Source organism: Meles meles, chromosome 15 (genome assembly GCF_922984935.1).
Source record: "Meles meles chromosome 15, mMelMel3.1 paternal haplotype, whole genome shotgun sequence".
Taxonomy (NCBI): domain Eukaryota; kingdom Metazoa; phylum Chordata; class Mammalia; order Carnivora; family Mustelidae; genus Meles; species Meles meles.
The window spans coordinates 50,095,149-50,122,497 of NC_060080.1; the positions used below are offsets into that span (position 1 = coordinate 50,095,149).

Below are 27,349 nucleotides of genomic sequence, written 5' to 3' on the forward strand. Positions count from 1 at the left end.
TATAAAAAGCATTTTTATGATTCCTCAGAGCCCAGGGATTGGTGCTGGTGGTTGGAGGGACCTGCCCCCCACTGGTTCATTTAATCCTCTGTCCAGGTACCCTCAGAGCCTAGGCCAAGAAAGCAAGGTGGAAATCAGAGCAGGAGACTCATACGCCTGCTGACCCACTCATTCTGTGACTTCGGGGGTCACGTATAAGGTCAATGTTTCCGGTCCCCGCCGGATGCGCACTGCCAGCTGGGATTGGGTTCGAACAGCTTCATAAATATCTTCAGCGTTTTGTACCAGCTGCTCCCCAATGGCCAAGATCACATCACCTGGCCGTAGACCAGCCCTATGGTGAAAGATGGACAGAGAAAGAAAGGAGGGAATAGACAGCCCAGGTCAAGGGCACATGCACACCTCACCCATCCCCACCTCACAGCGCAGTCCCTCCCTCACCGGTGTGCCGGGGAGTCCAGGATGACTTTATGGATGAGCACACCATGCTGAACATCAGGAAAGCTGGGTTCTCGGAGCTGTAGTTCAGCAAGGATGCTGAAAGGACAGAGATCACTCTGTTAACCACACCAAGGCACTCTCCCCATCTTGTGTTCACCTCAAATCTCGCATCAACACACTGACAACTGCATGGACAAGGCCATGCACTAGATACTCTGGATACAAAGGCACCTGGCTCTCTGCCTTCTGGAAGTTAGGAAGTGGGACATGTATATAAAAGGTAACTAATTCCAAGTGATACATAGTATTAAATCAATAACACTAATGTCGTTCTAGAATCCTGAGAGAAACTTTAAAGAGAGAGTAGAACTTAAGCTGAGCTTAGAAGAATGATTCTGGTATTTAACTATATAAAGTAAGAATGACATAAATAAAACCACGGGAGTAGGAAATCAGGTTGGCTGGAATAGAATATATTCATGTAAGAAGCCATATCTGGATGGTTAAATTGGAGACAAATGGAAAATGGCCACTAAACACCCTGTTAATGGATTGAAGTTTTTAAATCAAAGCAGTAATAGGATGAAATCCATCTGGTAGCAGGTGTACAAAATGGACTGGAGTGAGAAAGTCAAGATCATGAGAGAGAACAGCTCTTCTGATAGCCCCAAGTGTGAGGCAACTTATCTTAGATAAACATAAAATTGAGAACAAATCTCAACAGAAGTGCCAGCTGCCCACAACTGAATACACTAGTGGTCCTACAGGTCACTGCACCTAAAGCTCATACCTGGGAGTCAGGGTCAGCATCATCACCCCAATGTAGCGGCGCTGGGACCCACTGATTCCAAACCAGGAATCTGTGATAGAGGGACAAATGAGCCTCACCCAGCTAACTCCTTCCTTCCACCACCCTTTCCTCCCAGTAGACCACCCCCCAAGCAAAGCCCAGTGAATGCCCCTCCCACTACTTAAAGGAATTCCCACCCCCATCCCAAGACAGGCTCACTCTTCTTTTCCCCACGATGCAGAAATTCCCGAAGGCGATCAGAAGGGATGGCAAAGGAGATTCCAGCTGTGACCTTCATGGTATTCACTCCGATCACCTCCCCATCCTGCAGGGATACAGCCCACTATTCCCTAGCCCAGACACCTATTAGGAGATGGGGATACCTGAACAAGAGTAGCAGGGAGTACTGGGGAGCTGGGGAGACCTGGTTGGATTTTGGGAGATAGCCAACAGGACACTGCTCAGAAACTTAACCAAACATCACTGAATTAGGGGAAGCACACCCCTTCTCACACTGACCTGGGGCAGGGATTCTTGGAAAGAAGGGTGTCCCACTCACCAGGTTAACCAGAGGACCTCCAGAGTTTCCAAACTGCAGGACAAGGAGAAAATATGGAAGAAATCCAGGGACTCTATGCTTGGGAGCATGACCAGGTTGTAGGCATTTTCTCCAAATTCTCTCCTTTCCCAGCCCAACCTCTGTATATAGGCTCATGCACCATCTATCACAGTTGGTGCCTGCACCCCACAGCCTCACCCCCAGCCCCCAACCTAGTTTTCATTTTTCTTATGTCAGAACGCACATCAATAGCTGCATCAGTCTGGATGTATTCCACATTGGTTTGGGGGAGGCCCAGGTCTCTGGCTGGACGCTGAGCAGAGCTGACAATGCCAGAAGTGATCGTGTTCTGCAGTGCAAAAGGACTTCCCATGGCAACAACAAACTCCCCTTGCCGGACATCGGCTGAGCGTCCCAGGGGTAGTGTGGGGAGAGGCTCCTGAGGGAGAATGGATATAACAGACCTGTCACACGGAGATGTGAGCAAATTCACAGCTTCAATCAGCCCCAGCCCGCCCAGACCCCCACCTTCGTCTGAATCCTCAGCGTGGCAATGTCTGCCACAGGATCCACAGCTGTGACCATGGCCTCATACGTGTCGCCGCTAAGCAGCCTCACACGGACCCGGCGCCGATCAGCCACCACATGAGCGTTGGTTACGATGAGCCCGTCGGCAGCCACCACAAATCCTGAGCCATTTGAGATAGGGACTTCGCGGCCCGAGAAAGGGTGCCTGGGATGGGGGAAAGCAAGGATGTAAGAAGGCTCAGACCCCTGCTTGCCCGCCCTATAGCCCGCGGCTTGGGTGCCTTCTGCTCTTCCCCACCGTTACCGGCCTAAGATCTCGATATAAACCACGGCAGGTGCTGTCTTCTCCACCACGTCTGCGATGAAGTTGTACTGGCTCCGGGGAGAGGTGGGCGGCGGGCCAAGGACCGAGGCGAGGACCGCTGGGGGACCCCGACCCCCGCCCCACAATAACAACAGCACTGCCCCCCCAGCGCCCAGCGCCACCGCCAGCCATACGCGCGAACGTGTTCCTGGGGTCCCTGAGACCTCCCGGGTCCTGGGATCTGGGGTCCCTGCAGTCAGCCGTGCTCGGGAATCCGAAGTCCCCGACGTCAAACACGTCCGTGGTTCAGGGACCCCCACAGACAACCGGGCCCGGAGACTGGGGGTCCCATAAGTCACTCGGGCCCGAGGGTCAGGAGTTCCTGACGTCAGCAAGGCCCGGAGGTCAGGGGTCAACAGGGGTCCCTTCCCCCAGCGAACCCCCCACAAAGCCCGCCATCCCCCGAGGCTCCAGCCTGCACCCCGCCCCGCCCTCAGTGCAGCCATCCGCTCCGCCTCGGCTGCCTTCTCGCCCGCCCTACACAGAGGCGGTGCCCTGGACGCGAGCTGGCGGACAGAGGGACGCGGGGCACGCCGGTACCTGAAGTCCTCCAGAAGTGCACGCCGGGACCCAGGATTCCAGGAGGCCGACTCCGCCCCCGCCGCGCGAATGCCGGGAATTGTGGTCCCCGCGGGACACGAGTTATGAGGTGGCCCAAGGGGCCGCGAGGCATGCTGGGACCGCTAACCCTTCCGGGGTTCCTCAAGACTTCGGGTGCCGGCACCCTGGGCGGATGCCCGAAGACTCCGCCTTCCCAGGAGCCCCTGCGGCGGGGCGCGAAGATGGCGGCGGCTGCGGCGGCGGCCGGACGGTCCTAAAGTAGCAGCGATGGATCCTTCCCCCGCGCTGGGGCCGGAGCGGCTCTTTGACTCGCACCGGTAAGAGCCCTGGCGGAAAGAGGCCGACTCCCGCGTCCACTCGGCCTTCGGCGCCCGATCACCCCGCCTTTCGCCCCCAGGCTCCCGGGTGACGGCTTCCTGCTCCTCGCGCTGCTGCTCTACGCTCCAGTCGGGTTCTGCCTCCTCGTCTTGCGCCTCTTTCTTGGGATCCACGTCTTCCTGGTCAGCTGCGCTCTGCCAGACAGTGTCCTTCGCAGGTAAGGACCCAGGGGTCTCGGGAGGGTCTGGGTTGGGCCCGGCCCGAGGCCGTCAAGTCACCACTGCCTGCTTCCCCAGGTTCGTGGTGCGGACCATGTGTGCGGTGCTGGGGCTCGTGGCCCGGCAGGAGGACTCCGGACTCCGGGATCACCGCGTCAGGGTCCTCATTTCCAACCACGTGACGCCTTTCGACCATAACATAGTCAACTTGCTCACCAGCTGTAGCACCGTGAGTGGGGGGCGAGGCCGAGAGCTCCAGGGGCGGTTCCCTGGGACCCAGCCCGAGGCTCCCCTTTGCCCGCCCGCGTTTCCCTTGGGGACCACGAAATACTGAGCCTTACCCCTAATCCCACTTCTCTACCCCCACATGTCAGTTTTTCTCACTTCCCAATGTTCTTTTCTTGCCTTCTCTCTTCTCGATTCCCAGCCTCTACTCAATAGTCCCCCAAGTTTTGTGTGCTGGTCTCGAGGCTTCATGGAGATGGATGGGCGGGGGGAGTTGGTGGAGTCACTCAAGAGATTCTGTGCTTCCACGAGGCTTCCCCCCACCCCTCTGCTGCTATTCCCTGAGGAAGAGGCCACCAATGGCCGGGAGGGGCTCCTGCGTTTCAGGTGAGTGAGCACAGGTATGGGTCTCCAGCTGGGTAGGTGGTGAAGCTTGGGGGCCCTTGAGTTTTCACAATTTTCAGCCCTACCTCTTACCTCCTAGTTGATTTCTTTTCTGTTCGCTTTTAGTTCTTTTCCTCTTATACCTCTTTATTTCTCATTTATCTACTCGTACAGTTTGACAGTTTTCTGTTCTGAGTCAGGTGCTGACCGGCTGACTAGAATCCCATCCTATTCTCTCTTCCATCTTCCAGTTCCTGGCCATTTTCTATTCAGGATGTGGTACAACCTCTTACCCTGCGAGTCCAGAGACCCCTAGTCTCTGTGGTGAGTGTGTGTTGGACAGGAAATCTCTGGGGCTTGGAGGGTAAGTTTCCCACTCCTGGCCCAGGCTTAGACCGCACTTCATGCCCTCCCTTCAGACGGTGTCCGATGCCTCCTGGGTCTCAGAACTGCTGTGGTCACTTTTCGTTCCTTTCACGGTGTATCAAGTAAGGTATTAACTGTCTTCACTTTTTGGTGGCTGGGAGAAGCTCACCTCAAGGTCAGGGAGGTTGTCTCTTCCCTGTCCATTTGCAGATCTTAGTTTCAGGGTTCTATCACAGAGGCAATACAAAGTGTGTACTGTTTTCCCACCCTGATTACAACTGTTACATGAGAAGTAGCAAAGTAGGGAGAGGGTGACAGCCTCTACCCCAGGCATACACAACATGGTCCTGGATTTTTTCTTTCTTTTTTTTTTTTTTTTTTGCAGATGGCTCCCTCCTGTTCATCGCCAGCTGGGGGAGGGGAATGAGGAGTTTGCCCTCCGTGTACAACAGGTGGTAGGGCACACAGGCAGGGTGGAGGTGGGGTTTTTCTTTAAGAGTAGGGAGAAGAAGTCTTGAGACCTTGACAATTCCAACCTTCCAATTCTCCCTAGCTGGTGGCCAAAGAATTGGGCCAGACAGGGACACGACTCACTCCAGCAGACAAAGCAGAGCACATGAAACGACAGAGACACCCCAGATTGCGCCCTCAGTCAGGTGTGTAGTCTTTATACACAAAGTTGTTTGGGTTTTCTCAGCCTGTTGTGATTCCCTTCCTATTCCTGTGCTAGTCAGCCTCTCCTTCCTCCCAGTTCTCCACTCACCATGTTTCGGATTTCTTTTTTGCAGCCCAGTCTTCTTTCCCTCCCTCCCCTGGCCCTTCTCCTGATGTGCAGCTGGCAACTCTGGCTCAGAGAGTCAAGGAGGTTTTACCCCATGTGCCACTGGGCGTCATCCAGAGAGACCTGGGTATGGGAAAGGGTAGCCTCACACAGGAGACAGACGCAGAGAGGAAAAGTGGGTGGTGAGGGGAGAAGGTGAGCAGGGAAACAGACTCCCTTCTTCTCTCTTCCCTTCTCCCCAGCTAGAACTGGCTGTGTAGACTTGACCATCACTAATCTGCTTGAGGGAGCTGTAGCGTTCATGCCTGAAGATATCACTGAAGGGACCCAGTCCCTTCCCACAGCCTGCGCCCCCAAGGTGAGACCCAGGAAATGGTTAGGTCCAGGACTAGGGCTGGGATGGGCAGTCTACATACTCCCTATCCTTGATGTCTCTTTTGATCCTGAGACCCTAGCACAATGCCTCTCTTGCAAAGTAGGCGTTCGATGCGTGTTTAATGATGATGACTTCGCAAGCCCTCTGACATTGTGATCACCTCAGTTCCCCAGCTCTGGCCCGGTGACCCCTCAGCCCACAGCCCTCACATTTGCCAAGTCCTCCTGGGCCCGGCAGGAGAGCCTACAGGAGCGCAAGCAGGCACTCTATGAATATGCGAGAAGGTGAGGGGCTTAGAGGACAGTGGGTAGGAAGGGGCAGGCTGGAGAAGAGAGCTAATTATAGGGCTAATGTGGCAAAGCCCACACAATGTCTTCTTCCTATGTCTCGCAGGAGATTCACAGAGAGACAGGCCCAGGAGGCTGACTGAGCACAGGATGGCACCCAGAGCCGCAGGACGGAGACTGGGGGCAGCCCTCACCCAACTTACAACTGGCTGGAAGGGTGGGTGGTAAAAAGGGAGGGATGGGGCTCCCCCCAAAATCACATTAAATTCAGGGTTTTCACTCAAGTCTCTGTTGCCTCTCTGGGGCTCAAAAGCCCACTGAGCAGGTTCCTTTTCCCCTGGTTGGGGGGGAACAGCGGTGAGAGCCCCTTTGTGGGTTTGTGAGAAGTGGTTGAAATCACCCCTTCGTGTCAAGAAATGAGTGATATACTATGGAAGTGTAACTGAACTGAAGACCAGCAGCAGCTGGACCCTAGCTTGGGTGTTCAGCCCAGTTTTGTGAAGACACAGCTGCAAAACTACAAGTCCCAAGATGCCTTTCACAAACACACACAATGTACACTATAGCATACACATGCTGGGTGTGGGATCTGGAACCTGTTTTCAATAGGCTTCTGACAGATTAAATAAGGTGGAGCAAATGGCCACACCCCAAAACCAGGCTTAAGGATTCCTATTTAAGCCAAGCCCCAGGGTGGAGCCGGAATTTACCTTTGTACTTCACTCTGTTCTGGGTTGGTGGTGACTGGCTGGGTGGGTCTGGACCTGGCTGCCGTTGTGACACGTCTCAGAGCTGCAAGCAGGTTTGAATCCAGGATCCTTGTGGCCCTGCTCCCCAGTTCCTACCCTCTCCCTTCTCCTATTCTTTATCTCTTTAGGCTTTTCCCCTCAGGACCTCCCACAGGTTACCATAATTCCTGCTGCCCTGGAGGCCCCCTGTGTTAGTCACAGGATTTTTACTACCTGACTAACAGGTTAATAGTCCACTTCTGATCGTCCCTCACTTTCAGACTCAAGTCTCCACTGTTTCCTGGCAGGCAAGAAATGCTGGGAAGGATGGACCCCAGCGCATTACTGCCAGAGGGTACAGGTTAGGGATCAAGGGTGGGAAGTTGGTGTCAGTCATCTAATACAAGACCTTAATCACTGCCCTGCCTTCTGTAGGTACTACCACTCAGCTACCATGGCCTCTCAGCATCTTGGGCTGGCAGAAGAGTCTGGCCCAAACCCCGGGGATTCTGAATTGGCTGTGAACCCCTTTGACGGGCTCCCTTTCTCTTCCCGCTACTACGAGCTGCTTGAGCAGCGCCGAGCCTTACCCATCTGGGCTGCTCGCTTTATCTTCTTGGAGCAGTTGGAGAGTAGCCCCGGTGGAGTGGTGCTGGTGTCTGGAGAGCCTGGCTCTGGCAAGAGCACCCAGGTGGGGGGAGATTCTGGGAGTAGACAAAGGGAGGGACTAGAGAACTGGTCCTTCCCCTGGCAAGGTGGGGATTAGGCTGCTTGGGGTTCCAGGGGAGTGGTCAAAGGGAGACTGGGTTAGACTGGGGGGGGGCTGTTGAAGGACCAGAGGACTCTCCAAATGAGAATGGCCACAGCTCCCCTGTACTTCTGACTGAAGTCCAGCATCTCGCTGACTGCTGTCCTTTCCTGTTCCTACCCCAGATCCCTCAGTGGTGTGCAGAGTTTGCACTGGCCAGGGGGTTCCAGGAAGGCCGAGTGACTGTCACTCAGCCCCACCCTCTGGCAGCCCTGAGCCTGGCCATACGGGTTGCCGATGAGATGGACCTAACCCTGGGTCATGAGGTTGGATACAGCATTCCCCAAGAGGACTGCACAGGGCCAGACACCCTGCTCAGGTGAGGCCTCTTGGCAGGCCTGACCCAAATCTGATTTCCCTCACCCAGCAGAAACAAGCCCAGACCTCTGACACCTCACCCAATGCTCCCTCAGCCCATGTTACCCTTTAGATCATGCACAACACAATGCTGAATTAAGTCCTTAACTCCAGTCAGGGGCCTCACCTGCCCAACTGGAGTACAGCTTTCGAAAACCATCATCAGTGAGGTTGTGGGTCTCAATGCAGGTTTACAAGATCTTTTTTTCTGACCTTGCTATCAAAATCTAGGCCCCCAGGCAGATGTTCCCCTGGGGTTCTGGAGCTGTTTAGTGTCCACCCTGACTCCTCTGCCTACTGCCAATGTCAACAGGTTCTGCTGGGACGGGCTGCTTCTGCAGGAGGTAGCCTCAACCCGGGGCACAGGAGCCTGGGGCGTGCTGGTGCTGGATGAGGCCCAGGAGCGGTCAGTGGCCTCAGACCTGCTCCAGGGGCTCCTGCGAAATGCCAGGCTGGGAAACCTTCCAGGGGGCTCAAGAGTGGTTGTGGTTACTGACCCTGCCCTTGAACCCAAGCTCCAAGCCTTCTGGGGCAACCCGCCTACTGTGCATGTACCCAGACGGCCTGGCACGTGTCCCACACCTGTATACAGGGACACTGTCCCTACCGATCAAGTGGAAGCTGCCTGCCAAGCTGTGATTGAATTGTGTACGAAGGAGGCTCCAGGAGATGTGCTGGTGTACCTGCCCAGTGAGGAGGTAAAAATGGGCTGCAGAAGGAGGTCCTCACGGATACTGCCTTCCTTTCCTGGGGGAGGGGGGTGGGGTTGGAGCAATGCTTATTAGGAACATTGAAGTTGTAGTATTTACTATGTTGGAGCCCTTGGGAAAAACTGAAGGATTTGGGGGTAAAGAGGTCTACCACCCATCTAACGCAGAGACTATGGCTCAGTGAATTCCTAAAATTTTGACAACTTTATGTACATTTTTCCAGAGTGAAAAACCATAGCTTTCATCAGTTTTTTCAAAGGGGTTTGTCACCAAAAAGGTGAGAACTGCCTTAATGCCCCACCCCTCCCTTCAGGAAATTTTGCTGTGCTGTGAATCCTTGTCCAGGGAGGTGGGGCCCTTGGCTCTCAGGGGTCCTCCACCACAGGTGCTGCCCCTTCACCCCGGATGTGGCCCAGCCATTCAGGCTGTGTACGAGGACACAGAATTGGGTGCCCGAAAGGTCGTGGTCACTCACTGGCTGGCTGACTTCTCCTTCTCCCTCCCTTCCATCCGACATGTCATTGACTCAGGATTGGAGCTTCGAAGTGTGAGTGAGAGAGATGAGGGGATGTGGGGGCTGAGGATAGAAGTGGCCCACTCTGATCTGTCTTGGCCTTGGTTGGGGGGGCGGTGACAGGTGTACAGTCCTCAGATTCGAGCAGAATCCCAAGTGTTGAGACCAATCAGCAAGTGTCAAGCAGAGGCAAGAAGACTGCGGGCAAGAGGGCTCCCACCAGGTAAGAGCCTTTGCCCTACTGAGATCAAAATGAAAAGAATCCCCACATGCAAACCCAAGAAATCTGCAGGTCTTTCCCAGGTCTTTCTCCCCTCAGGGTCCTGCCTCTGCCTGTACCCTAAGTCCTTCCTAGAACTAGAGGCACCCCTGCTGCCCACAGCCAGGATATGTGAGGAGAATCTGAGTCCCGTGGTATTACTTCTAAAGAGGAGACAGATTGCAGAGCCTGGGGAGTGTCACTTCCTGGACCGGCCTGGTGAGCACCCACCCCCCAGGTCCTGCTGTCTGACCTCCAGGCTCTGATACTCACTGCCCGCTCAGCCCTCTTTCTTCACCAGCTCCAGAAGCCCTGATGCAGGCCCTGGAAGACCTGGACTACTTGGCAGCCCTGGATGATGATGGGAACCTGTCAGACCTGGGGGTCATCCTGTCAGAGTTCCCATTGCCCCCCGAGCTGGCCAAAGCTCTGCTGGCCTCCTGCGAGTTTGACTGTGTAGACGAGATGCTCACCCTTGCTGCCATGCTCACTGGTATGAATCACTTCTCTCTCTGGCTCCTGCCACCACTTCAGCCCTTCTCAGCCCTTTCTGGTGTTCTGGTGCTCCAAATGCCAGCTCTTGCCCCTCTGCTCCCCTTGCAGTGCCACAAAACCAGCCCTAACCACTTAGCCCTCTCCTGTCTCCTTAGCCTCCTCCCAACGCTGGTTCTTGCCTCCAAGGTGCGTAAATCTCTCCTGTTATTACTAGACCTCCACACTCCTCTCCCTCCACCCTCTACTCCCCTGCAACCGTACAGAATCATCACTACCCCAGGCCCCCGGGTGTCCCCGCCCACTGCATCACAGCCATCGGCACACAACAGCACTGACAAATCTCACAGCTCAGCCGGGACCGCCCCCCACCCCCACGGAGGCTGAACCCCCTGAATACTTCTGAGTCCTTATTCCTTATGACCTTCTAACACTTGAAAATGCCAACCACTCCTGCCTTGAAACTGCCCCCTCAGCACCTAGGTGGCTCCGTCGTTAAGCATCTGCCTTTGGCTCTGGTCATGAGCCTGGGGTCCTGGGATCAAGCCCCACATCAGACTCCCTGCTCAGCGGGAAGCCTGCTTCTCCCTCTCCCAATCCCCCAGCTTGTGTTCCCTCTCTCGCTGTCTCTGTCAAATAAATAAAATCTTAAAAAGAAAGAAGGGAGGGAGGGAGGGAGGCAGGAAGGAGGGAACAAACAAAGGAACTGCTGCCTCCCTAAACCTCTGTGACTCGCTCTGCCAGGTTTTAATCCTGCTTCTCTGGCTGTCCAGCAATTCCCTTCCTGTCTTCCCTGGCTCTTTGTCCTCTGCTCCTCTGCTGTAAATCGGACCTCAGAGTTCCATCCTTGCACCTTTTGCCTTCTCGTTCCTTGAGCTCTCTGAGTAAGTTCGTGCACAGCCATCTTTACACTTAAAATTTCCAATCCTTCTACCTCCCTGCCAATACCATTTTTCTGAATCTTAGACTTATATATCAGATGCCTAATGGACATTTCTATCAGAATTGACCACAGTGTCCCAGCCAGGAACTGAAGTCAAGCACTTGCTTAAACTGTTCGCTCTACACCACCACCAAATCATGCCACATCTCTGCAGCTCCTCTACCATTATTCTAGACTCATCTTTCCCCAGGTTCTTTCATTTTTATCTCCAAAATGTTTTTAAAATTCATCTATTTGTCTCAACACTCACTAGCAATGCCAATGTTAGATCCTCACCACCACTCAGCATGGATCCCTTTAGCCTCCTATGTTTTCAAGTAAACTTTAAACACTTGGACTCTCTTCCCTCAAAACTCTTTTCAACAGCTATTCTCTATCTTCTGGAAAGAATGCAAACTCATTGGCACAGCACATCCAGCCTCTCATGACCTGGCCCATACCTGCCTCTCCAGCTTTCTCTCCTGCCAGTCTGCCACACATGCCATTCCCCCTAGCCTTACTCGGTGCGTGCAGGTCTCCAGCAGGCCATACTACTAATTTCTGTGCTTTGCCATGTGCACAGTTAAGATTCTCTCTGCCCCTTCTCTGTTGAGCTAATTCCTAACAAAACTTCAAATATTGGGATGCCTGGGTGGCTCAGTTGGCTAAGCATCTGCCTTCGGCTCAAGTCATGATCTTACCGTCCTGGTTTCAAGTCCCACACTAGGCTCCTTGCTCAGTGGGGAGCCTGCTTCTCCCTCTGCTGGCTACTCCCCCTGCTTGTGCTCTCTCTGACAAATAAATAAATAAAATCTTAAAAAATGAACTTCAAATATTGGCCCACACACCTGTTGTACTGATCAGGTTTGCTTATCTCTCTCACCAGACTCTAAGCTATTTGGGGTAGAGATTGTCTTTCATTTATTTATCCTCAATGTCTAATAAAGTGCAGAGCACCTAGAAAGTTATCAATATCTTGAATACATTTCCCAAAGTGACACTTGCTACCTTTTAACCCTTCTGTACTGCTGTCCTTTCTCATTCCCCAAAATGACCTTCCTCTCTTCTTCTCCAGCTGCTCCTGGGTTCACCCATCCTCCACTCTCTGCAGAAGAAGCTGCCTTGCGTCGGGCCCTGGAACATACAGATGGTGATCACAGTTCTCTGATCCAGGTGTACGAAGCCTTTATACAGAGTGAGTAGCCCACTCTGCATCTTCTTATAAAATCCCAGATTTTCCAAAGAGGGGAAATGGTGTGCAACCAGCTGCAAATCTCTATGCCCAGGAGGAGGAGGCCCTTCGGTCAAGGGCTGGGTTCTCTTGGGGGACTCTTCGCAGCTGTAGCTGTTCCCTTTCCTTTTGTAGGTGGAGCAGACAAGGCTTGGTGCCAGGCTCGGGGGCTAAACTGGGCAGCATTGTGCCAAGCCCAGAAACTTCGAGGTGACCTCCTAGAACTCATGCAACAAATTGAGCTTCCACTGTCCCAGCCAGCCTTTGGCTCTGAGCAGAATCGCAGAGACCTTCAGAAAGCACTGCTGTCAGGATACTTCCTTAAGGTTAGGGGAAAGAGTTGGGGCGAAGGTCATAAAAGGAGGAGAAAGCAGGGGGACCAAAAATTGATATGCCACCTCTGAAACTGGGGTCTGGGTGACTGTTCAAAAGACTTTTGAGAACGAGGAGAAACTTCCTTTGAGGTGTTGGGATATAGGGGCCTATGGGAAATGCCATATGGCAGGGACTCTAACACCTAGAGATGGTGCTTTACTTTTAATACTCTCACAGCCCTTCCTAATTCTTTCTCAGCCCCTCCCCTTTTCTTTTTTCTACTGCCTTCCTCTTCTCCCTCACTTACTCCTCCACTGTCTTTGCTTTTCAATGAGGTGGCTCGAGACACAGACGGGACTGGAAATTATCTGCTCCTGACCCATAAGCACGTGGCCCAGCTCTCCCCATACTGCTGCTACCGAAGCCGCAGGTCTCCAACCAGACCCCCGCCATGGGTTCTTTACCACACTTTCTCCATTTCCAAAGACAACTGCCTTTCCATTGTTTCTGAGATTCAACCACAGATGTGAGTTCCCTGATGCCCCTCTTACATTGCCTATTCCTCTTATTGGGGCCAAAATTATGGCTGGGGAGTTAGAGAGCCTTAAGGAGAAGAGGATATCTTAGTAGTCTGTAGTAACATATGATTCGAGGGCACAGCGTTTGTGGAAGGAATGGGAAGAAGTTTAAGAATCTGCATTATAAGAGAGGGTACAGAAATCATCTAATTATGACTCTCTCTGTCAGGCTGGTAGAGTTGGCCCCTCCATACTTCCTGAGTAACTTGCCTCCCAGCGAGAGCAGAGACCTCTTGAATCAGCTGAGAGAAGAAATGGCAGATTCTTCAGTAGAGAGTGAATCTTCCTCCACCCAAGAGTTTGGAGATGCCTGTGTCCTGCAGTGACCTGCCTAAGGAATGGAACTGAGCTCATCTGAAGGTCCTCTCTCTTCTCCTCTCTCTCAGGCTAGCACTAAGGTAACCAAAGGTTAGGGTCAAATGTAAATCCTAGAACCTGAGTCTCAAGAAATGGTGGACTGAGAATAGAGGAGATTGGATAAGCCACAGTATACGTAAGTTTGGACCCTTTCCTTAGCCGCCTTCTATTTATTGGAGAATGACTGATGTACCCCCTGAACCCCCAACTTATGCCAAACCCATCTCTGTGTACTTCATTTTGATCTATAAAAGTTCTTTCTCTGTGGTGCCAAATTTGAGTCTGATTCTGCAGCAGCACATACAGGATCCATGAGTTAGAGATGACGCAGTATCATCCAACTACCCCCAACAACATCCTCTTGCCTGGTCCCCCACCTGTGGGCAACCCTTTGCGGTATAAATGACCTAGCTGTCACTAACCCAGAAAATGTGTAGTTTGCGTACAGATGGTCTGACCCTGCCCGAAGCTTACTTGCCTTTATCTTGCTCCCACCTACCTGGGAAGAAGAATGAAAGCGCTATAAGAAATCAGACAAAATCTTCCCTGTTTTCCACATACAACTTAGATCCAGCTCCTTCTTAAACCTCAAGGGTATTGAAGCCATCCCCCAACTTTCAATTTTCCACCAACAGGCTTCCCAGCAGCCCCTAGCCCACCAGCATGCTGAAGCTTTTCTAACAACTTCAGAGACATCATGCTTTCCTTTTTTCCCAGCTGGGTACTCTTTTCCCTTTTCTTCCTTTAAATTATTAATTGTGATATCTTCCATCATCTTGTACATTGTAAATGTGTTTGTAGAAATTGGTGGAAAGAAAGATTTAATCTTCAGAACTCTGTTTCTCACCTCAGAGTGTCTTCCCTTGGAGAGTCCATCTGTTCTCATTATTCCATCTATCTCCACCCCTATGTGGATGTCACCCAACCTGCCCCAAAAGCACTTTTCCAGAATGTATTCTTTTTAGGTCTGGCGTTCAGTTTTGCCTGTAGTTATCTTGTTCTAATCTTTCAATTTCCCCTTCATTATCCACAACACCATTTGTCTCCCCATCCTCTACATCTCCAACCCTGGAATTATCTTTGATTCTTCTTGGATAGTCCTAGTTATTTGCCAAAATCTGCTCACCCTAACTCCACGGGGTCCATTAATTTTATCCACTGCCTCCCCGTTTCCCCTGTCTCTCCCCACGGGAGACTAGAGCTGTATTAGTGTTCCCAGATTCTCTGTTTCGTCGGGTGTGTTAGTATCCAGCTTGCCTGCCACCCAGGTGTGTTTTGAGGCTCAAGGAGGAGGGAGAGTCAGCAGGTTGAACACATACAACATGAGATTCAAAGTCAGAAAGGTATCCTTAGCGATTATTTTACAGTTGAATGAGATGCCCAGTGTGGATAACCCTCTGGTTCCTGTCACAGTCAGACCCTTGCCCTCCAGCTCCTCTTCCATTATTCCGCTGTCACTGGTGTCTTCCTTCCTTCGCACCTTTGCTACAGACCCAGGCCGTGCGAGCTGCCGCGGTCCCTTCCCAGCACCACCTTTAGCCTGCTCTGTGGGTCCAGAACCCCAGCTTGAACCCACCCTCCGAAAAATCCAAAGTCCTCGGGAGAGCAGCTCCCATTGGCCAGCCCGCCCCCTCCCCTCACCTCATTGGCTACCATACCGCAAGTCCCGCCTCCTGGGCTCCTCGGGTTCCAGCTGCGGTGCGACCGCAGTTAAGTGGGAAATGGCGGGAAAGGCCACGTCTAAACGCGCGGCACAAACGCAAGCCTGAGAGCCCGCGGCGGCCGTGGAGCCCTCGACGACAGCCTCAAAGCCAGCTCCTCCTCACCAGCTCCGCTACCACGGCACCACGGCACCACGGCGTGGGCAGCCGCGCGCTCCATGGTCCTGGGCCGGGCGCTCTGCGCGGCGCCTCAGTCCGTTAGAGAGCTCTCGGCCCGTGGGGCAGGCGTCGCTCACACCACCGAGGCGAGCCCGGACACGGAAGCCACCTTGTTGTCCTCGGCCCAGGGCTGCAAGTTCTGCAGCGCGAAGAGCGACGAGTTGTGCAGGCAGAGTGGGTCCGGGGGCAGCGGCGGCCGCAGAGGCCGCGGTAGGGCATCCTGCTGCAGGTGCAGGAGCAGCCGGCCTGCGCGGTGCCGCTCCGCCTCGCGCTCCTCCGCCGTCTGGCGTCTAGGCGAGCGGAAACGCGGGGTCAGCTAGGCCGGCTCTCGCCTACCCCGCGCCCACCCCGCGCCTCGTCACCGGCCGGGCCCGCGGTTCCTCCCCAGCCCCGCGCCGCGCCACCACTTGACGCCTCCCGTGAGCCCTCGCTCGCCCCAAGCCTCACCGCCACTTGGTGCGCCGGTTCTGGAACCAAGTCTTGACCTGTGCGTCGGTCATGCGCAGGGCCTTAGCCAGAGCTGCCCTCTCCGCCGAGGCCAAGTACTTCTGGCGCAGGAAGCGCCGCTCCAGCTCCAGCACCTGTGAGCGGGAGAAGGACGTGCGCGGCTTCTTCCGCTTCGGGGGGGTCCGGTTTTGGTAGGGGTGGCCTATGCGCCGAGTCCCGGAGAAGGGCGAGAGTGCAGCTACAAGAGGGAAGAAGAAACAGGGCAGGGTTTTCAGGGCGGCCCTTCCAGGTATCCGAAGCCGGGCGCCATCCCAGCAAAGGCCTCCAGACAAGAAAGGGCCTCGGAAGAAATGGCCCTCCCCCTTGGGTGAGGAAGAGACAGCCCCCGGAACTTCACCCTGCCCTACCCGCAGTGTGGACAGTGGGCTGCAAAGGAGGGCGCGGACATCGACGGCAGCTCCCTCCCCATTGCCTCTCTGAGCATCAGGACCAAGAGAAACATGTTGGGGGAGGATCCCCTGGGACGATCCGGGCGGGGAGCGTACGGGGAACTTGAGTCCGAGCAGAAGGATCAAAGATGAGAAAAAGGGGTCAATGTGGGGCTGGACGCTGGAGGGTCGGGCAATCTCACCCGTGAGCCGGTCCTTGGCAAAGCGGCGGCCGCTGTCCATCCAAGGGAAGGTGAGTCCGGCTAGGCCCCCGGCTCCGCCCAAGCCCGAGGGTCCAGGCACTGCTGGCGCGCTTCCCGCTGGCGGAGGCACTGGCATTGGACGATGCGCCGGGACGCGGATCACGCCGCCTGGGCCCATGCCTGAGCTGCCAGGTAGCGGGGCCAGCGAACCCGCGGGACCGTAGCTTGAGGTTGCGTGAAATCCACCCGAAAACGCTGTACTCTCCCCATGGCCCTGGCCGGCGCGACCCGGGCCTAGGCCGCTGCCGGGGGGTTCCGGGCAGCTCAGGATCTGATCGATGCCAAAGCTGATTGGCTCGTGGTGCGGGAGGTTGTGCGAGGCCAGGACCGCCGGCTCCATGGGTCCGGGTCAAGGAGGACCACAGGAGTTTTGGCGGTTGAGGAGGTCGCCCCAGGCAACTCTGGGAACCCAGTAGCGGAGCGCTCGGGGCGGCAGCCTCAGGGGCCCGCGGGGCTGGCCGCTGCGGGTCTCCGGGGCCCCCGGGACAGCTTCATCCCTGTGCACGGGGAGTAGCCGCGCCCATGCCGGCCTCTGCCGGGCGTCGGCGCAGGGACTCGCATCCCGGGGGAGCGCGACCGGCGGGGGCCCCAGGAGCGCCCTTGCTGTCCCTGAGGCGCAGATGGACGCTGGGCTGCCAGGGCCTCTGCCCGAGTCCGGGGTGGAGAGGGTTGGCCGGCTGGGGATGGGGCAGTGACTGACAGATCAGCACTGGGTGGGTAGTGGGGGCTGGGGGTAGGGCAGGGGCGGGGCCGTACCCGTTAAAGGGAAAGAGACGCCTGTTTGAGCCAAACGCCGGGACAACTGGCAGGCGGGGATGGTGGGGATAAGGGGGGAGGTGGCAAGGGTGTTAGGAACCAGGCTCAGCACGGGAGGGGCGGGAGCAAGGGCTGCTGCGCGCTGAGTCAGGCGAGATGCGCACAGCAACTCCATCCTCGCCGGCCTCCGCCTTTGGGCTTCCTTGGCCTCACCGGCTTCCTCGCAGGTGTCTTCTCCCACAGCCCCCAATTTTCGCCTCGCGATGGGTCCTGCTTGCCGACTCCCAGATTCGTTGTGGCCCCCGCCTAAGTGCCCTCGAAGACCAAATCTCGTTGTGGCTTCCTGGCTGTGATGGGAAGCGGTTGGGAACGGCGCCGGCGATTTGGAGGCTCGGGAAGAGGACAGGTGTGGGAAGGGGGTGGCGGGCGCGTCTGGTGGGCTAGGGCGGGGAGCAACCACTCCAAGCCGGCGACCCTGGTGCACCTCCCGGCCTCTGCCGTAGGGGCCCTACCTGCTTCCCCGAACCCCAGTAACCGGTGCCCTGTGTTTTAGAATTTCGATTTTCTGAAATCGGTGTAAAGCGTATCATTGGCTCAACCCAGGCTAAGTCAGGCGGATGAGAGCCTGGGGGTGGCGTTCCGCCCCCCACAGGGGACCACCAACGCGGGACTCTGCCGCTCCACTCTGCGCCTAGGAAGTCAATTCTCAAACACTTCCCCCTCAAAGGCGAGAGGACAAAATCGCCACAGCCGACACGTGGGTCCTCACTGAAGCCTTCAGCGGCCTCAGCCGCGTCATTTTCCACAGGCCCTTCACCCACCCAACTCCAGAAACTGTGCCTGGAGTGTGTCAGGGATGGGAGGTGGGGAAAGACTGAAGGCGCTCGGTGACCTTGTGACCTCTGGCCGGGGATCCAGGAGCTGGGAGTGTGTGAACTCTGCGTCCTTCCCGGGATGGGACCCGGGCCCGGCGGGCCCCTGCGCTTTAGGCCCGCCCCCGCCGCCGCCCGGCCCGGTGCAGGCCGCCATAATCGGGTTAGCTGGGTCGGAATTACATTACCTTCTCCGGCCCGCCCCGGCCCCGGGGGGGCCCTGGCGCCTCCGAGCCGGTGAGACTGGGCGCAGGGAGGGGGGGGTGTTCCTACCATTCCGAGACGGGTGGGCACGGATGAGCCGCTTGGCCTGCCTTGGATACGTGGTGGCCAAAGGACCCCACCCTGCTGTGTCAGCCCTAGCCCCTAGACCCCAGCCCACTCTGGTGCTCAGCTTCAGTCGTCTTACTACCCGTGTAAGCCGAAATGCCTTCTAAGTCTAGTAGATGGGTCTCCCTCGGTGCACGGATCTTCCAGTTGATTCTCCAGGATCTCTTGGGAAAGACTGCCCCTCCTTTCTCACCAGCAGATGGGCTGCAGCCCTGCGCCTGAGGCAGGGTGAGGGGTCTTTTCTCTCCAGGGAACTGCAAGCAGTATTTGGGCATCTGGGCAGGAAGATAAAAAAACGAAGGGAATGGACCTCCCCACTAAAGCCACCACCCCCTCCTTCAAAGTTCTCAGAAGGCTCAGTCTGAAGGGGGTGAACCATGGAGGTGGGAGGCAGTCAGCATCAGTAATATGTGACTTCCTTCCCCAAATTCTTGTCCACTTCCACTATCCAATTTCCCCAGCCCTTTCTGACCCTGCAAATAGCCCCTTCTGAAGGAGGGGCTGGGGGGGGGGGTCCTCCTGCCAGTTTGGTAGCTGTGTTATCTTGGAGGGTTGGTAGGAAAGACAGACATTATCACCTCCCCTAGTCCCTCACAGAAGCCCAAGCACCCTTTCTCAGCAGTAGAGAAGTGGGGCTACTAGGGGCCATGAAACTTCTGTTCAGGCAGGGAAAACCTCCAGAGGCCACTTGGGCTGGATCCCCGGAATGAGAACGGAGAGCCTAGGGAGACAGCAAAGTAAGTAAAGACGCTGGCCTGCAGGTTAAGAATCTGTCAGTCCTTTTCCCCACTCCAGTGCGTGGGCCTCTGAGGAAAGGTTGGGCACTAGTGTGTCTGCAATCAGGCTGAATAAATCCTTTTTGAATGAATCAGTGAGGGAGGAAGACCTGTATACCTGCTTCAGTTCACCCTGCCTTTTAAGGTCAGCGCTGATGGCACTGCCATGCAGAGATCGCCGAGCTGACCCTTGGAGGAGAATGGTCACAAACCCAGTAATGTATACACATCTTCTGGGGAGTTACAAAAAGATAAATGAGTGCTGTATTTTTAAGAAAAAAGAGTATTCAATTCTGTCAGCCACAGTCCTAGGAATTCCTCTGCTTGTCTCCAGCTCTTTGATCCAGATTCCCTGGAAAAGGTGGTTCCTGCTAGTTTATATCTAAGGTGGCGGTCAGGGCCCCTCCATCCAGGCACAGGACCCCTATGTGCATGTGGTCCCCAACCTTCGTTTTCAGGCCTTCAAACTTGCAGCTTCACAGGAAGAGGCATGTCCCCAGCCTGTGCTCCCGTGTCGTCCCTTCCTTCCTGCTTTTTGTGCAGTATCTTCCCCATAAGATGGTCTCCACTTCTGTATCATCATTTCTCTCATTAGCTTAGTCCTTCCTACCCCCAACTGTCTTAGGTGTATTTTACCTGGACAAAAATCTTTGCCTGACTCTTCAAGAGAGATTATGTTTTTCCTTCCCCTTGTACTCCACACAACCACTTCCTCTACTTCCTCATCGTTTATTCTTTTAATTTTAATTTTAAGGTAATTCTACACCCAGTGTGGGGCTCAAACTCACAACCCCAAGGTTAAGAGTAGCAGGCTCTACTGATCGAGCCAGCCAGGTGCCCCTTATCCTTTATTCTTTTAATCCACTACAACTTGGCTTTATCACACTCTTTTTCAAAGAGCTCCGGTGTGTATTATCAAGGATTTCTCTGACATATTTTGCTCTGGAGATTACCAACTATTTCTTGAAATATCCCTTTTGGTTTCTGTAATACTGTCTTATTTTACATCTTAGGCTTCAGTGGTCAAGGCTTACATTTTTTTCTCCGCTGACTTCACTTTTTCCACTGAAGACTGAGCATTCTGAGAGCTCGGACTTCGGCTTTCCCTCTCTCTATTATCTGCTGAAGGTTTTATCTCTTCTAATAGTCCCATCTATTATATCCACTCAGAAAACTCTGGGACCTCTATCCTTGGCTCTGACACTTGTTGTGTTCCAACCCTCTGTCCTAACCTTCTGGTGAGCTCCACCTGCCTTTGCTGCAGCCACCTTAAAGTCCAGCAGGCTGGAGGAGGTGTTCACCTCCCAAGCTCCTCACTCACTCCCTCCTATGCCTCCCTTTGAAATGTCTCATATACATTTCTTCCCATTCCCACTGATACAACCTAATCTAGGCCATCATCACCACAACATACATTTATTCAGTTGTTCATCCAGAAAATTTTGATTGAACTCCTACCACACACCAGGCACTGGAAATAGAGCTGCAGACACAACAGAAGAAAAAAAAAATCTCTGCCATACAAAGCTTATATTCTATTGGGGGAGGCAGGTAAAACACAAGCCGTATATTAAATAATAATAAATGCTAAGAAGAAAACAAAATAAAGGGGTCCTGATTTATCTAAAATGATCACAGAGGGCCTCACAGAGTAAAAACTTGGAGGAAGAGAGGAATCGTTTAGATATCTGAGCATTTCAAGTTGGTGATAATGCAAGTGTATCTTGGTGTTATCTGTGGAACAGTAAGGGGTCCAGTATGGCTGGAGAGACCATGCAAGGCCTTGAAGCATTATAGGACTTGGGCTTTTATTCTGAAAATGGAAGCTATTAGGTTAAGGAAAAGATGCCTGATTTTAAAACTTTGTGGTTTTTTTAAAAGATTTTATTTATTTATTTATTTGACAGAGATCACAAGCAGGCAGAGAGAGGAAGGGAAGCAGGCTCCCTGCTGAGCAGAGAGCCTGATGCTCAGCTCCATCCCAGGACCCTGGGATTATGACCCGAGAAGGCAGAAGCTTTAACCCACTGAGCCACCCAGGCGCTCCGTAAAATTTTTTTTAACAAGTTTCTTAGGGTAAACTAACATGCAATAAACTGTACATGTTTAAAGTGTATAAAAGTGTATGTGTACACACATGAAGCCATCACAATCAAGATAACAAACACATCCATCAACTCAAAAAACTTTTCTTATATCCTTTTTATTCATATGGAAACGTGGAGCAAGGAAAGAAGGCCAGAAGCCACTGCAATCAATCATCCAGAGGACAGATGATGGTATCTTGGACTGGGGAGGTAAGCAGTGGTTGTAGTGAGAAGGGGTTGATTTAAAAATCACTAATCTCATATTTTCTTGCTGCTTATCCACTCCAATTATTCAAAGATAAATGAGCAAAAATGTTTCTTTCATAGGGTAACTCCCTCCCTTCAAAAAAATGTCTGCTAGCTCCCTATTGCCCTTAGGCTAAAGTCCCAGCTCCATGAGGCCTTGCTTCTGTCACTACTCTCAAATCCACACCGTGGCCTTCTACCTGTCCGTCTTTCCAGTCATTCCCCTTCACTCTGCTTTTTCTTTTCCCACCATACTTCTTATCCACGCATCCCAACCCTATTCTCTAAATTGTGCCCACACAAAGTCCCACTTCTTCCAGAAAGGAAGACCGCCCTCGGTGGTCTCCACTGGGATCACCCCCTTGAGTCTCCCAACTACACTTGACGTTAATACTTCACAGTAAACTTATCCTTGGTTTTTAGTCCCACTGGAAGTACCTAGAGATCGCGGTGTACAAGGTCTAGAGCTCCTGCGACTCTCCGGAGTACGCGGCTGGGCCTATGCTACCGCAGTCTCTCGCTGCTTCGGCGTGTCTATGTGCCGTAGTGTCCCAATCCTCCTCCCCTCCTCCTTTGGCATCTGCTCTGCATTAGTCTGTCCCAGGCCTCCGCAGGCGCCGATGATTGAATCATCATCATTACCCAGGGTCTGCCCCCCCTCCCCTCCACAAGCCCCGGCGGCAGGGGAGGGGGGGGGCGAATTAAGATCACTACACCAAGTCCCTGGGGGTCCCTCCCTCCCCGCCATCCTCTCCGAGACTCCGCAAAGCCCCGAGAAACTCCCGCCGTGGAGTCAAGAGAAGGCCTGCCATCCGGATGAAGATCTGTAACGTGGACGCGTCAGCCGACGAGGGCAACAGTACGAGGAAAGGACCCAGGAGGGGCTTCTCTAGCGGGGTCCTGGTCCCGGGAGATCGACGACCCTGATCGGCGGCGGGCGGAGACCGCTGGGCCCTTTGGGGTAGAAGGGGGCAGTCCTTTGCTGGCTCCAAAAGTTAGTCCCGGGGTACGGCAGGGTCTATTGTGATGATTACTACAAGAGGTCTGTGAGATAGGACCCACTCCCCACAACCCCCCTCCCTAATTACGGATTGAGGAGGGGGAGGGGCCAGTGGGGCTCAGGTGAGCACACGGGGAGAAAGGGACATGGGCGGGGCCTTACAGAGGGTCAGCGAATCCGAAAAGACCTAAGCCCTCGTTGCTGGGCGACAAGTCCCGCCCCGCAGGCGGCACCGGAAGTGGCAGGCCGGGATCAGCCTTTAAGATGGCGTCTCCTCAGGGGGGCCAGATTGCGATCGCGATGAGGCTTCGGAACCAGCTCCAGTCAGTGTACAAGATGGACCCGCTACGGAACGAGGTGCAGGGGCGGCAGGGTTACTGCTGTGGTCGGCTAGCGGTGCGAACTGGGGCCGGCTGGAGGACGGGCGGTGGCTGGCCTGGCGCCCAGTGCGCCTGCGCAGAGACAGGGTGCCCAATGCGCCTGCGCGATTGCGGTCTGGTTGCCAAACTCCGAGCTAGGACGCTTGCGCATTGTGCCGCCCACGTCGTGTAGTCTCCCCTGGGAAAGGAAGGTCGGGCGAGTCCAAGTGACGGGATCCCCCCGCTGGGCGCGGAGCCCCCTGCTGGGCGGAGGGGGAGTGTCCGCTCCCGGGGACTAATCCCTTGTGGACCGCGCGGGGTGCGAGACTTGGCCGTGGGGTTTGTTGAAAGACATCTCCCGAGCTGGGAAGGCGTGTGATTTGGGGTTGGAGGGGGTGATCGGTGACGGAGAGTGGATTCGCAGGAGGAGGTCCGAGTAAAGATCAAAGACCTGAATGAGCACATCGTCTGCTGCCTGTGCGCTGGCTACTTCGTGGATGCTACCACCATCACAGAGTGTCTTCATACGTGTGAGTGCCCTAGTCCCCACCAAGCCGGTAGCCACACTGCTGGCTGCCTGCCCCAACCACCCAGGCACCCCACCCAGCGCACGAACCCGATCCCCAGGGGGCCCGAGAGTCTGCTTTTTTCTTCCTGCAGTCTGCAAGAGTTGTATTGTAAAGTACCTCCAAACCAGTAAGTACTGCCCCATGTGCAACATCAAGATCCACGAGACACAGCCCCTGCTCAACCTCAAACTGGACCGTGTCATGCAGGACATCGTGTACAAGCTAGTGCCTGGCTTACAAGACAGTGAGTGACCAACTTAACTTTGAGGGGCCTCTAGAGGACTGATGCTGGAGATGACAAGGGCTTTGGTGGGAATCACGTAGGTAAAGAAGTTGACAGTCATGGGGACAAAGTATGAGGGAGGGCTAATACTTTATTTCCCACACTCCCCTCCCTTCTAGGTGAAGAGAAACGGATTCGAGAATTCTACCAGTCCCGAGGCTTGGACCGCGTCACCCAACCCAGTGGGGAAGGTATGTCCCTTGGCAGCAGGAGGGTAAGATAAAGCCCCCAGAACATCCCTCTTGCCCAGTTTCGCTCTCTGGGGGAAAAGGAATATGGAATCTGTGCCACTGTCCTCACTACTCTTTCTTAGAGCCAGCCCTGAGCAACCTCGGCCTCCCTTTCAGCAGCTTTGACCACTCAAAAGCCCACTACTATCGCTACGATGAGCAGCTGAGCCTGTGCCTGGAACGGCTGAGGTAAGGAGCAGGTCCTGAACTGTTTGCAGTAACAGTCAGTGACTCAGAACCAGGGAGGGGCTTGCAGTGAGAGAGTGTCTGTTCCCTTGAAGAGAGTATACCATAGTTCTGGGTGGGAACTGGGAAGGATCAGACTCCCTAACTTGTGTCTGTTTCCCCCAGTTCTGGCAAAGACAAGAATAAAAGCATCCTGCAGGTGAGAGGGGCTGAGGGGAGGGCCTCTCTAAGGACACCCACTTCCCTGTGGCCCTTCCCTGACACACCTTTTCCTCTTGCCTTCCTTCCCTGACCCCAGAACAAATACGTCCGATGTTCTGTTAGAGCTGAAGTTCGTCATCTCCGGAGGGTCCTGTGTCACCGCTTAATGCTAAATCCTCAGCATGTAAGTATTTCTACAGTAGGTTTTTGTGGGGTTGAAAGGGAGGAATGGAATCTATAGTAGATATGGTAGTTCTTGACCTACATGAGAGGGCAGTTTGGGGGTTTTTTAAAAGATTTTCTTTATTTATTTGACAGAGCAAGAGATCACAAGTAGTCAGAGAGGCAGGCAGAGAGAGGGGAAAGCAGGCTCCCTGCTGAGCAGAGAGCCCAGTGTGGGGTCGATCCCAGGACCTTGAGATCATGACCTGAGCCGAAGGCAGAGGCTTAACCCACTGAGCCACCCAGGCACCCCAAGAGAGCAGTTTCTAAAGCTGTGCCCCCATTTCCCCTCCTAGGTACAGCTCCTTTTTGACAATGAAGTTCTCCCAGATCACATGACCATGAAGCAGATATGGCTGTCCCGCTGGTTCGGCAAGGTAAGCTGGGGCCAAGGCAATCCCCAGGGCAGCAATGGGCTGAGGGGGCGTTTTGGGTAAGAAGCTCCCACTGACTGCTTCTTCTGCTTGTTCTCTCCTTAGCCATCCCCTTTGCTTTTACAATACAGTGTGAAAGAGAAGAGGAGGTAGGGGCCAAGCCCCCACTACATCCCTGTCCCCTTCCTTCCCCAGATATTTATGTGAAATAAACTGTGGCTTTATTTTTTGAAATAAAAACTTTAAAAAGCATCTGTTTTTTTCCTTTCTTCCTTCCACATACTCATACTCATGTACTCTACTTCCCTCAGAAATCCTCTGAGTTTCATCATGAAGGAGGGCCTCTCTATGTCCGTGGTCCCTCAGTGAATTGCCAAAGGAGAGGCAAAGGAGAGGGGTAGAGGACCCTACACATATAAAACTCAGAAGGTGAGCTAAGTGGAACGAGGCTATCCATACCAGCCTTTTTTTTTTCTTTCTTTCTTTCTTTTTTTTTTTTTTTTTTTTTTTGGTGAAGGGAAGGCTTTCTGGAGGGGAGTTCTCACTATACTTGAATTTTATAGCATGTGCTACAGATTTGAGTGGAGGTATCCTAACTCAAGAGCAGTGAGGGTAGGGCTAGGGTTGGACAGGGGCCACTGCAGGACTGAAGAAGATTGATATTTATTTATGTATTTGACAGAGATCACAAGTAGGCAGAGAGGCAGGCAGAGAGAGAGGAAGGGAAGCAGGCTCCCTGCTGAGCAGAGAGACCGATGCAGGGCTCAATCCCAGGACCCTGAGATCATGACCTGAGCCGAAGGCAGAGGCTTTAACCCACTGAGCTACCCAGGCACCCCGAAGATTGATATATTTTAAAGAAAATTCCAAAGAATTGCACTATAGGAAGAATCTGAAAAATATATAAAAAATTTTTTAAAGTAGGGGGTTAGGACACAGGGAGCACAAGGGTGTTGAGTTGGAGACATGCTTGTCCATACAGGATTCAGTAGGCCTTCAGGTACCTGGGTTAGGTGAAGCCAGGGTGAGGAGAGGGAAGTGGTGCCCAGGAGAGCAAAGGCAACTTCAGGTAACAAGAGGAAAGCAGCAAGGCTGTTAATTTCCTTGATTAATTCAGCAAACATTCCTTGTCTGTATGAGCCCAGCCATGAGCCTTGGGCTCTGGACATAAACTCAGCCAGTCTCCCTGTTCTGTAGCCTCTCAGTAGGGAAGTCAAAAACTTGTCTGCCTGGGACAGTAACAGATGGAGGAAGAAGTTCCTGAAGGAAGCTAATGGGCTGTGGCTGAATCTGGGACGAATGGGAAAGGAGCCAGCAGCATAAATCTCGCCAGAACTCAGCTTTGAAGCCTAAGTCTTCTATAGGCCCAAGTCTGACTCCAGTGAATTCAAAGGGGTCATTGTGCATGGCTGGGGAGGGCCGAAGGCATGGAGCTTCCAGGGACAGAGATGGGGTGGCAGAAGACCTAGGGGAGGAGTTCCGTGAAGATGCTGTGAACTGGCTAAGAGAGCCTGAGGCTGGGGCGTCCCGGGGTGGAAGGCTTGTTTGATGGGCCTGAGCATAGTGACCAGTGCACAGTAGACCTGGCCTTCCCTACACACAGATGAAGCTTGTAGGTCATGAGAAGAGCACAGTGTGGAGGGACTGCAGAAAGCAAGGAAGAGCCCTCAAGTGTAATGGGCAGACAATGAGGACCAGGGCGGGGACACTATAGAACTTTCAGCCCGACAGAATCTCCATGATCCCCAAACCGTCATATATTTCTGACTTCATGCCTAGAATACTTCTCCCTCACCCCGTACCCAGCTGTTCTTTCCAGGCCCAAGTATCACCTCCTCCAGGAAACCCTCTCCACCAGAACCCAGGCTTTTTGCACCCCTTTGTGCCTGCCTCTAAACCAGCATATATCTTGAGGTTTGGGGTATTATATCTGCATCAGTTGGGCTCCCACCCCCCCACCCCCCCCACCCCCCCCACCCCCGTCTTCTGGGACTCACGGCATGGGCTCCATTCAAGCATGTCCCACTGAGGCTGTTCTCCAGGGGTTTGCAGGTGAAAGGGCATTTGTAAGGAATTAACATCACCACCACCACCACCACCCCCCCCAGAGGTGAGGGCTGAGGGGGAAAGAGTGGAAACGCTCCTAAGGATATTTTGGGTCCCCAAGCAGCTGCAGGAGTTGGGGACTAGTCTGATTGGGGCTTGGCAGCAGCTTGGCATCAACAAGGCCTTATCTTCTGATAAGGCTGACCTGGGAACCAGGCCTCAGGATGAGGCTTTTAACAGCGCATGGCTTGAGGCTAACGGGCGGCAGAAGGTGCTCAGGCGGGGATATGGGGTGCAGCAGGCAGCCTCCTCTCGCCCCCAGCTC

General features: G+C 54.0%; 5 protein-coding genes across 9 annotated transcripts; 3 read left to right on the forward strand and 2 right to left on the reverse strand.

The window, feature by feature from the left end:
* HTRA2 (HtrA serine peptidase 2) lies at positions 1 to 3,188 on the reverse strand. Of its 2 annotated transcripts, XM_045978846.1 has the most exons (8): positions 2,623 to 3,186; positions 2,319 to 2,523; positions 2,035 to 2,229; positions 1,791 to 1,823; positions 1,451 to 1,556; positions 1,232 to 1,301; positions 442 to 537; positions 1 to 334 (listed from the first exon to the last, which is right to left on the reverse strand). In XM_045978846.1, exons 1-8 carry the CDS (start codon positions 3,126 to 3,128, stop codon positions 169 to 171), a joined length of 1,377 nt encoding a protein of 458 aa, XP_045834802.1. In that variant the 5' UTR covers positions 3,129 to 3,186; the 3' UTR covers positions 1 to 168. The 2 variants fall into 2 exon arrangements, with proteins under 2 accessions (XP_045834802.1, XP_045834803.1); XM_045978847.1 differs by lacking the exon at positions 1,451 to 1,556 and having other exon boundaries at positions 1,751 to 1,823; positions 2,623 to 3,188.
* A 180-nt stretch (positions 3,189 to 3,368) lies between these two features.
* AUP1 (AUP1 lipid droplet regulating VLDL assembly factor) lies at positions 3,369 to 6,482 on the forward strand. 2 transcript variants are annotated; one of them, XM_045978848.1, is made up of 12 exons: positions 3,372 to 3,560; positions 3,641 to 3,778; positions 3,858 to 4,008; positions 4,207 to 4,391; positions 4,640 to 4,712; positions 4,808 to 4,881; positions 5,140 to 5,206; positions 5,308 to 5,410; positions 5,543 to 5,662; positions 5,778 to 5,893; positions 6,077 to 6,195; positions 6,305 to 6,482. In XM_045978848.1, exons 1-12 carry the CDS (start codon positions 3,511 to 3,513, stop codon positions 6,339 to 6,341), a joined length of 1,233 nt encoding a protein of 410 aa, XP_045834804.1. In that variant the 5' UTR covers positions 3,372 to 3,510; the 3' UTR covers positions 6,342 to 6,482. The 2 variants fall into 2 exon arrangements, with proteins under 2 accessions (XP_045834805.1, XP_045834804.1); XM_045978849.1 differs by lacking the exon at positions 6,305 to 6,482 and having other exon boundaries at positions 3,369 to 3,560; positions 6,015 to 6,156.
* Positions 6,483 to 6,615: 133 nt separating this feature from the next.
* On the forward strand, positions 6,616 to 13,759 carry DQX1 (DEAQ-box RNA dependent ATPase 1). 3 transcript variants are annotated; one of them, XM_045978838.1, is made up of 12 exons: positions 6,616 to 7,000; positions 7,362 to 7,617; positions 7,860 to 8,053; positions 8,405 to 8,789; positions 9,115 to 9,348; positions 9,439 to 9,538; positions 9,608 to 9,793; positions 9,876 to 10,067; positions 12,064 to 12,183; positions 12,355 to 12,545; positions 12,870 to 13,060; positions 13,282 to 13,756. In XM_045978838.1, exons 2-12 carry the CDS (start codon positions 7,381 to 7,383, stop codon positions 13,436 to 13,438), a joined length of 2,187 nt encoding a protein of 728 aa, XP_045834794.1. In that variant the 5' UTR covers positions 6,616 to 7,000; positions 7,362 to 7,380; the 3' UTR covers positions 13,439 to 13,756. The 3 variants fall into 3 exon arrangements, with proteins under 3 accessions (XP_045834794.1, XP_045834795.1, XP_045834796.1); XM_045978839.1 differs by having other exon boundaries at positions 9,635 to 9,793; XM_045978840.1 differs by lacking the exon at positions 12,870 to 13,060 and having other exon boundaries at positions 9,439 to 9,793; positions 13,282 to 13,759.
* A 1,082-nt stretch (positions 13,760 to 14,841) lies between these two features.
* On the reverse strand, positions 14,842 to 17,452 carry TLX2 (T cell leukemia homeobox 2). The gene is made up of 3 exons (XM_045980015.1): positions 16,428 to 17,452; positions 15,797 to 16,034; positions 14,842 to 15,639 (listed from the first exon to the last, which is right to left on the reverse strand). Exons 1-3 carry the CDS (start codon positions 16,825 to 16,827, stop codon positions 15,423 to 15,425), a joined length of 855 nt encoding a protein of 284 aa, XP_045835971.1. The 5' UTR covers positions 16,828 to 17,452; the 3' UTR covers positions 14,842 to 15,422.
* Positions 17,453 to 22,501: 5,049 nt separating this feature from the next.
* PCGF1 (polycomb group ring finger 1) lies at positions 22,502 to 25,223 on the forward strand. Its single transcript, XM_045980016.1, has 9 exons — positions 22,502 to 22,911; positions 23,338 to 23,443; positions 23,574 to 23,726; positions 23,885 to 23,956; positions 24,079 to 24,184; positions 24,347 to 24,380; positions 24,480 to 24,566; positions 24,901 to 24,981; positions 25,084 to 25,223. The coding sequence occupies exons 1-9, from the start codon at positions 22,819 to 22,821 to the stop codon at positions 25,129 to 25,131; spliced, it is 780 nt and encodes a 259-aa protein (XP_045835972.1). The 5' UTR covers positions 22,502 to 22,818; the 3' UTR covers positions 25,132 to 25,223.
* The last annotated feature ends 2,126 nt before the right edge of the window (positions 25,224 to 27,349 follow it).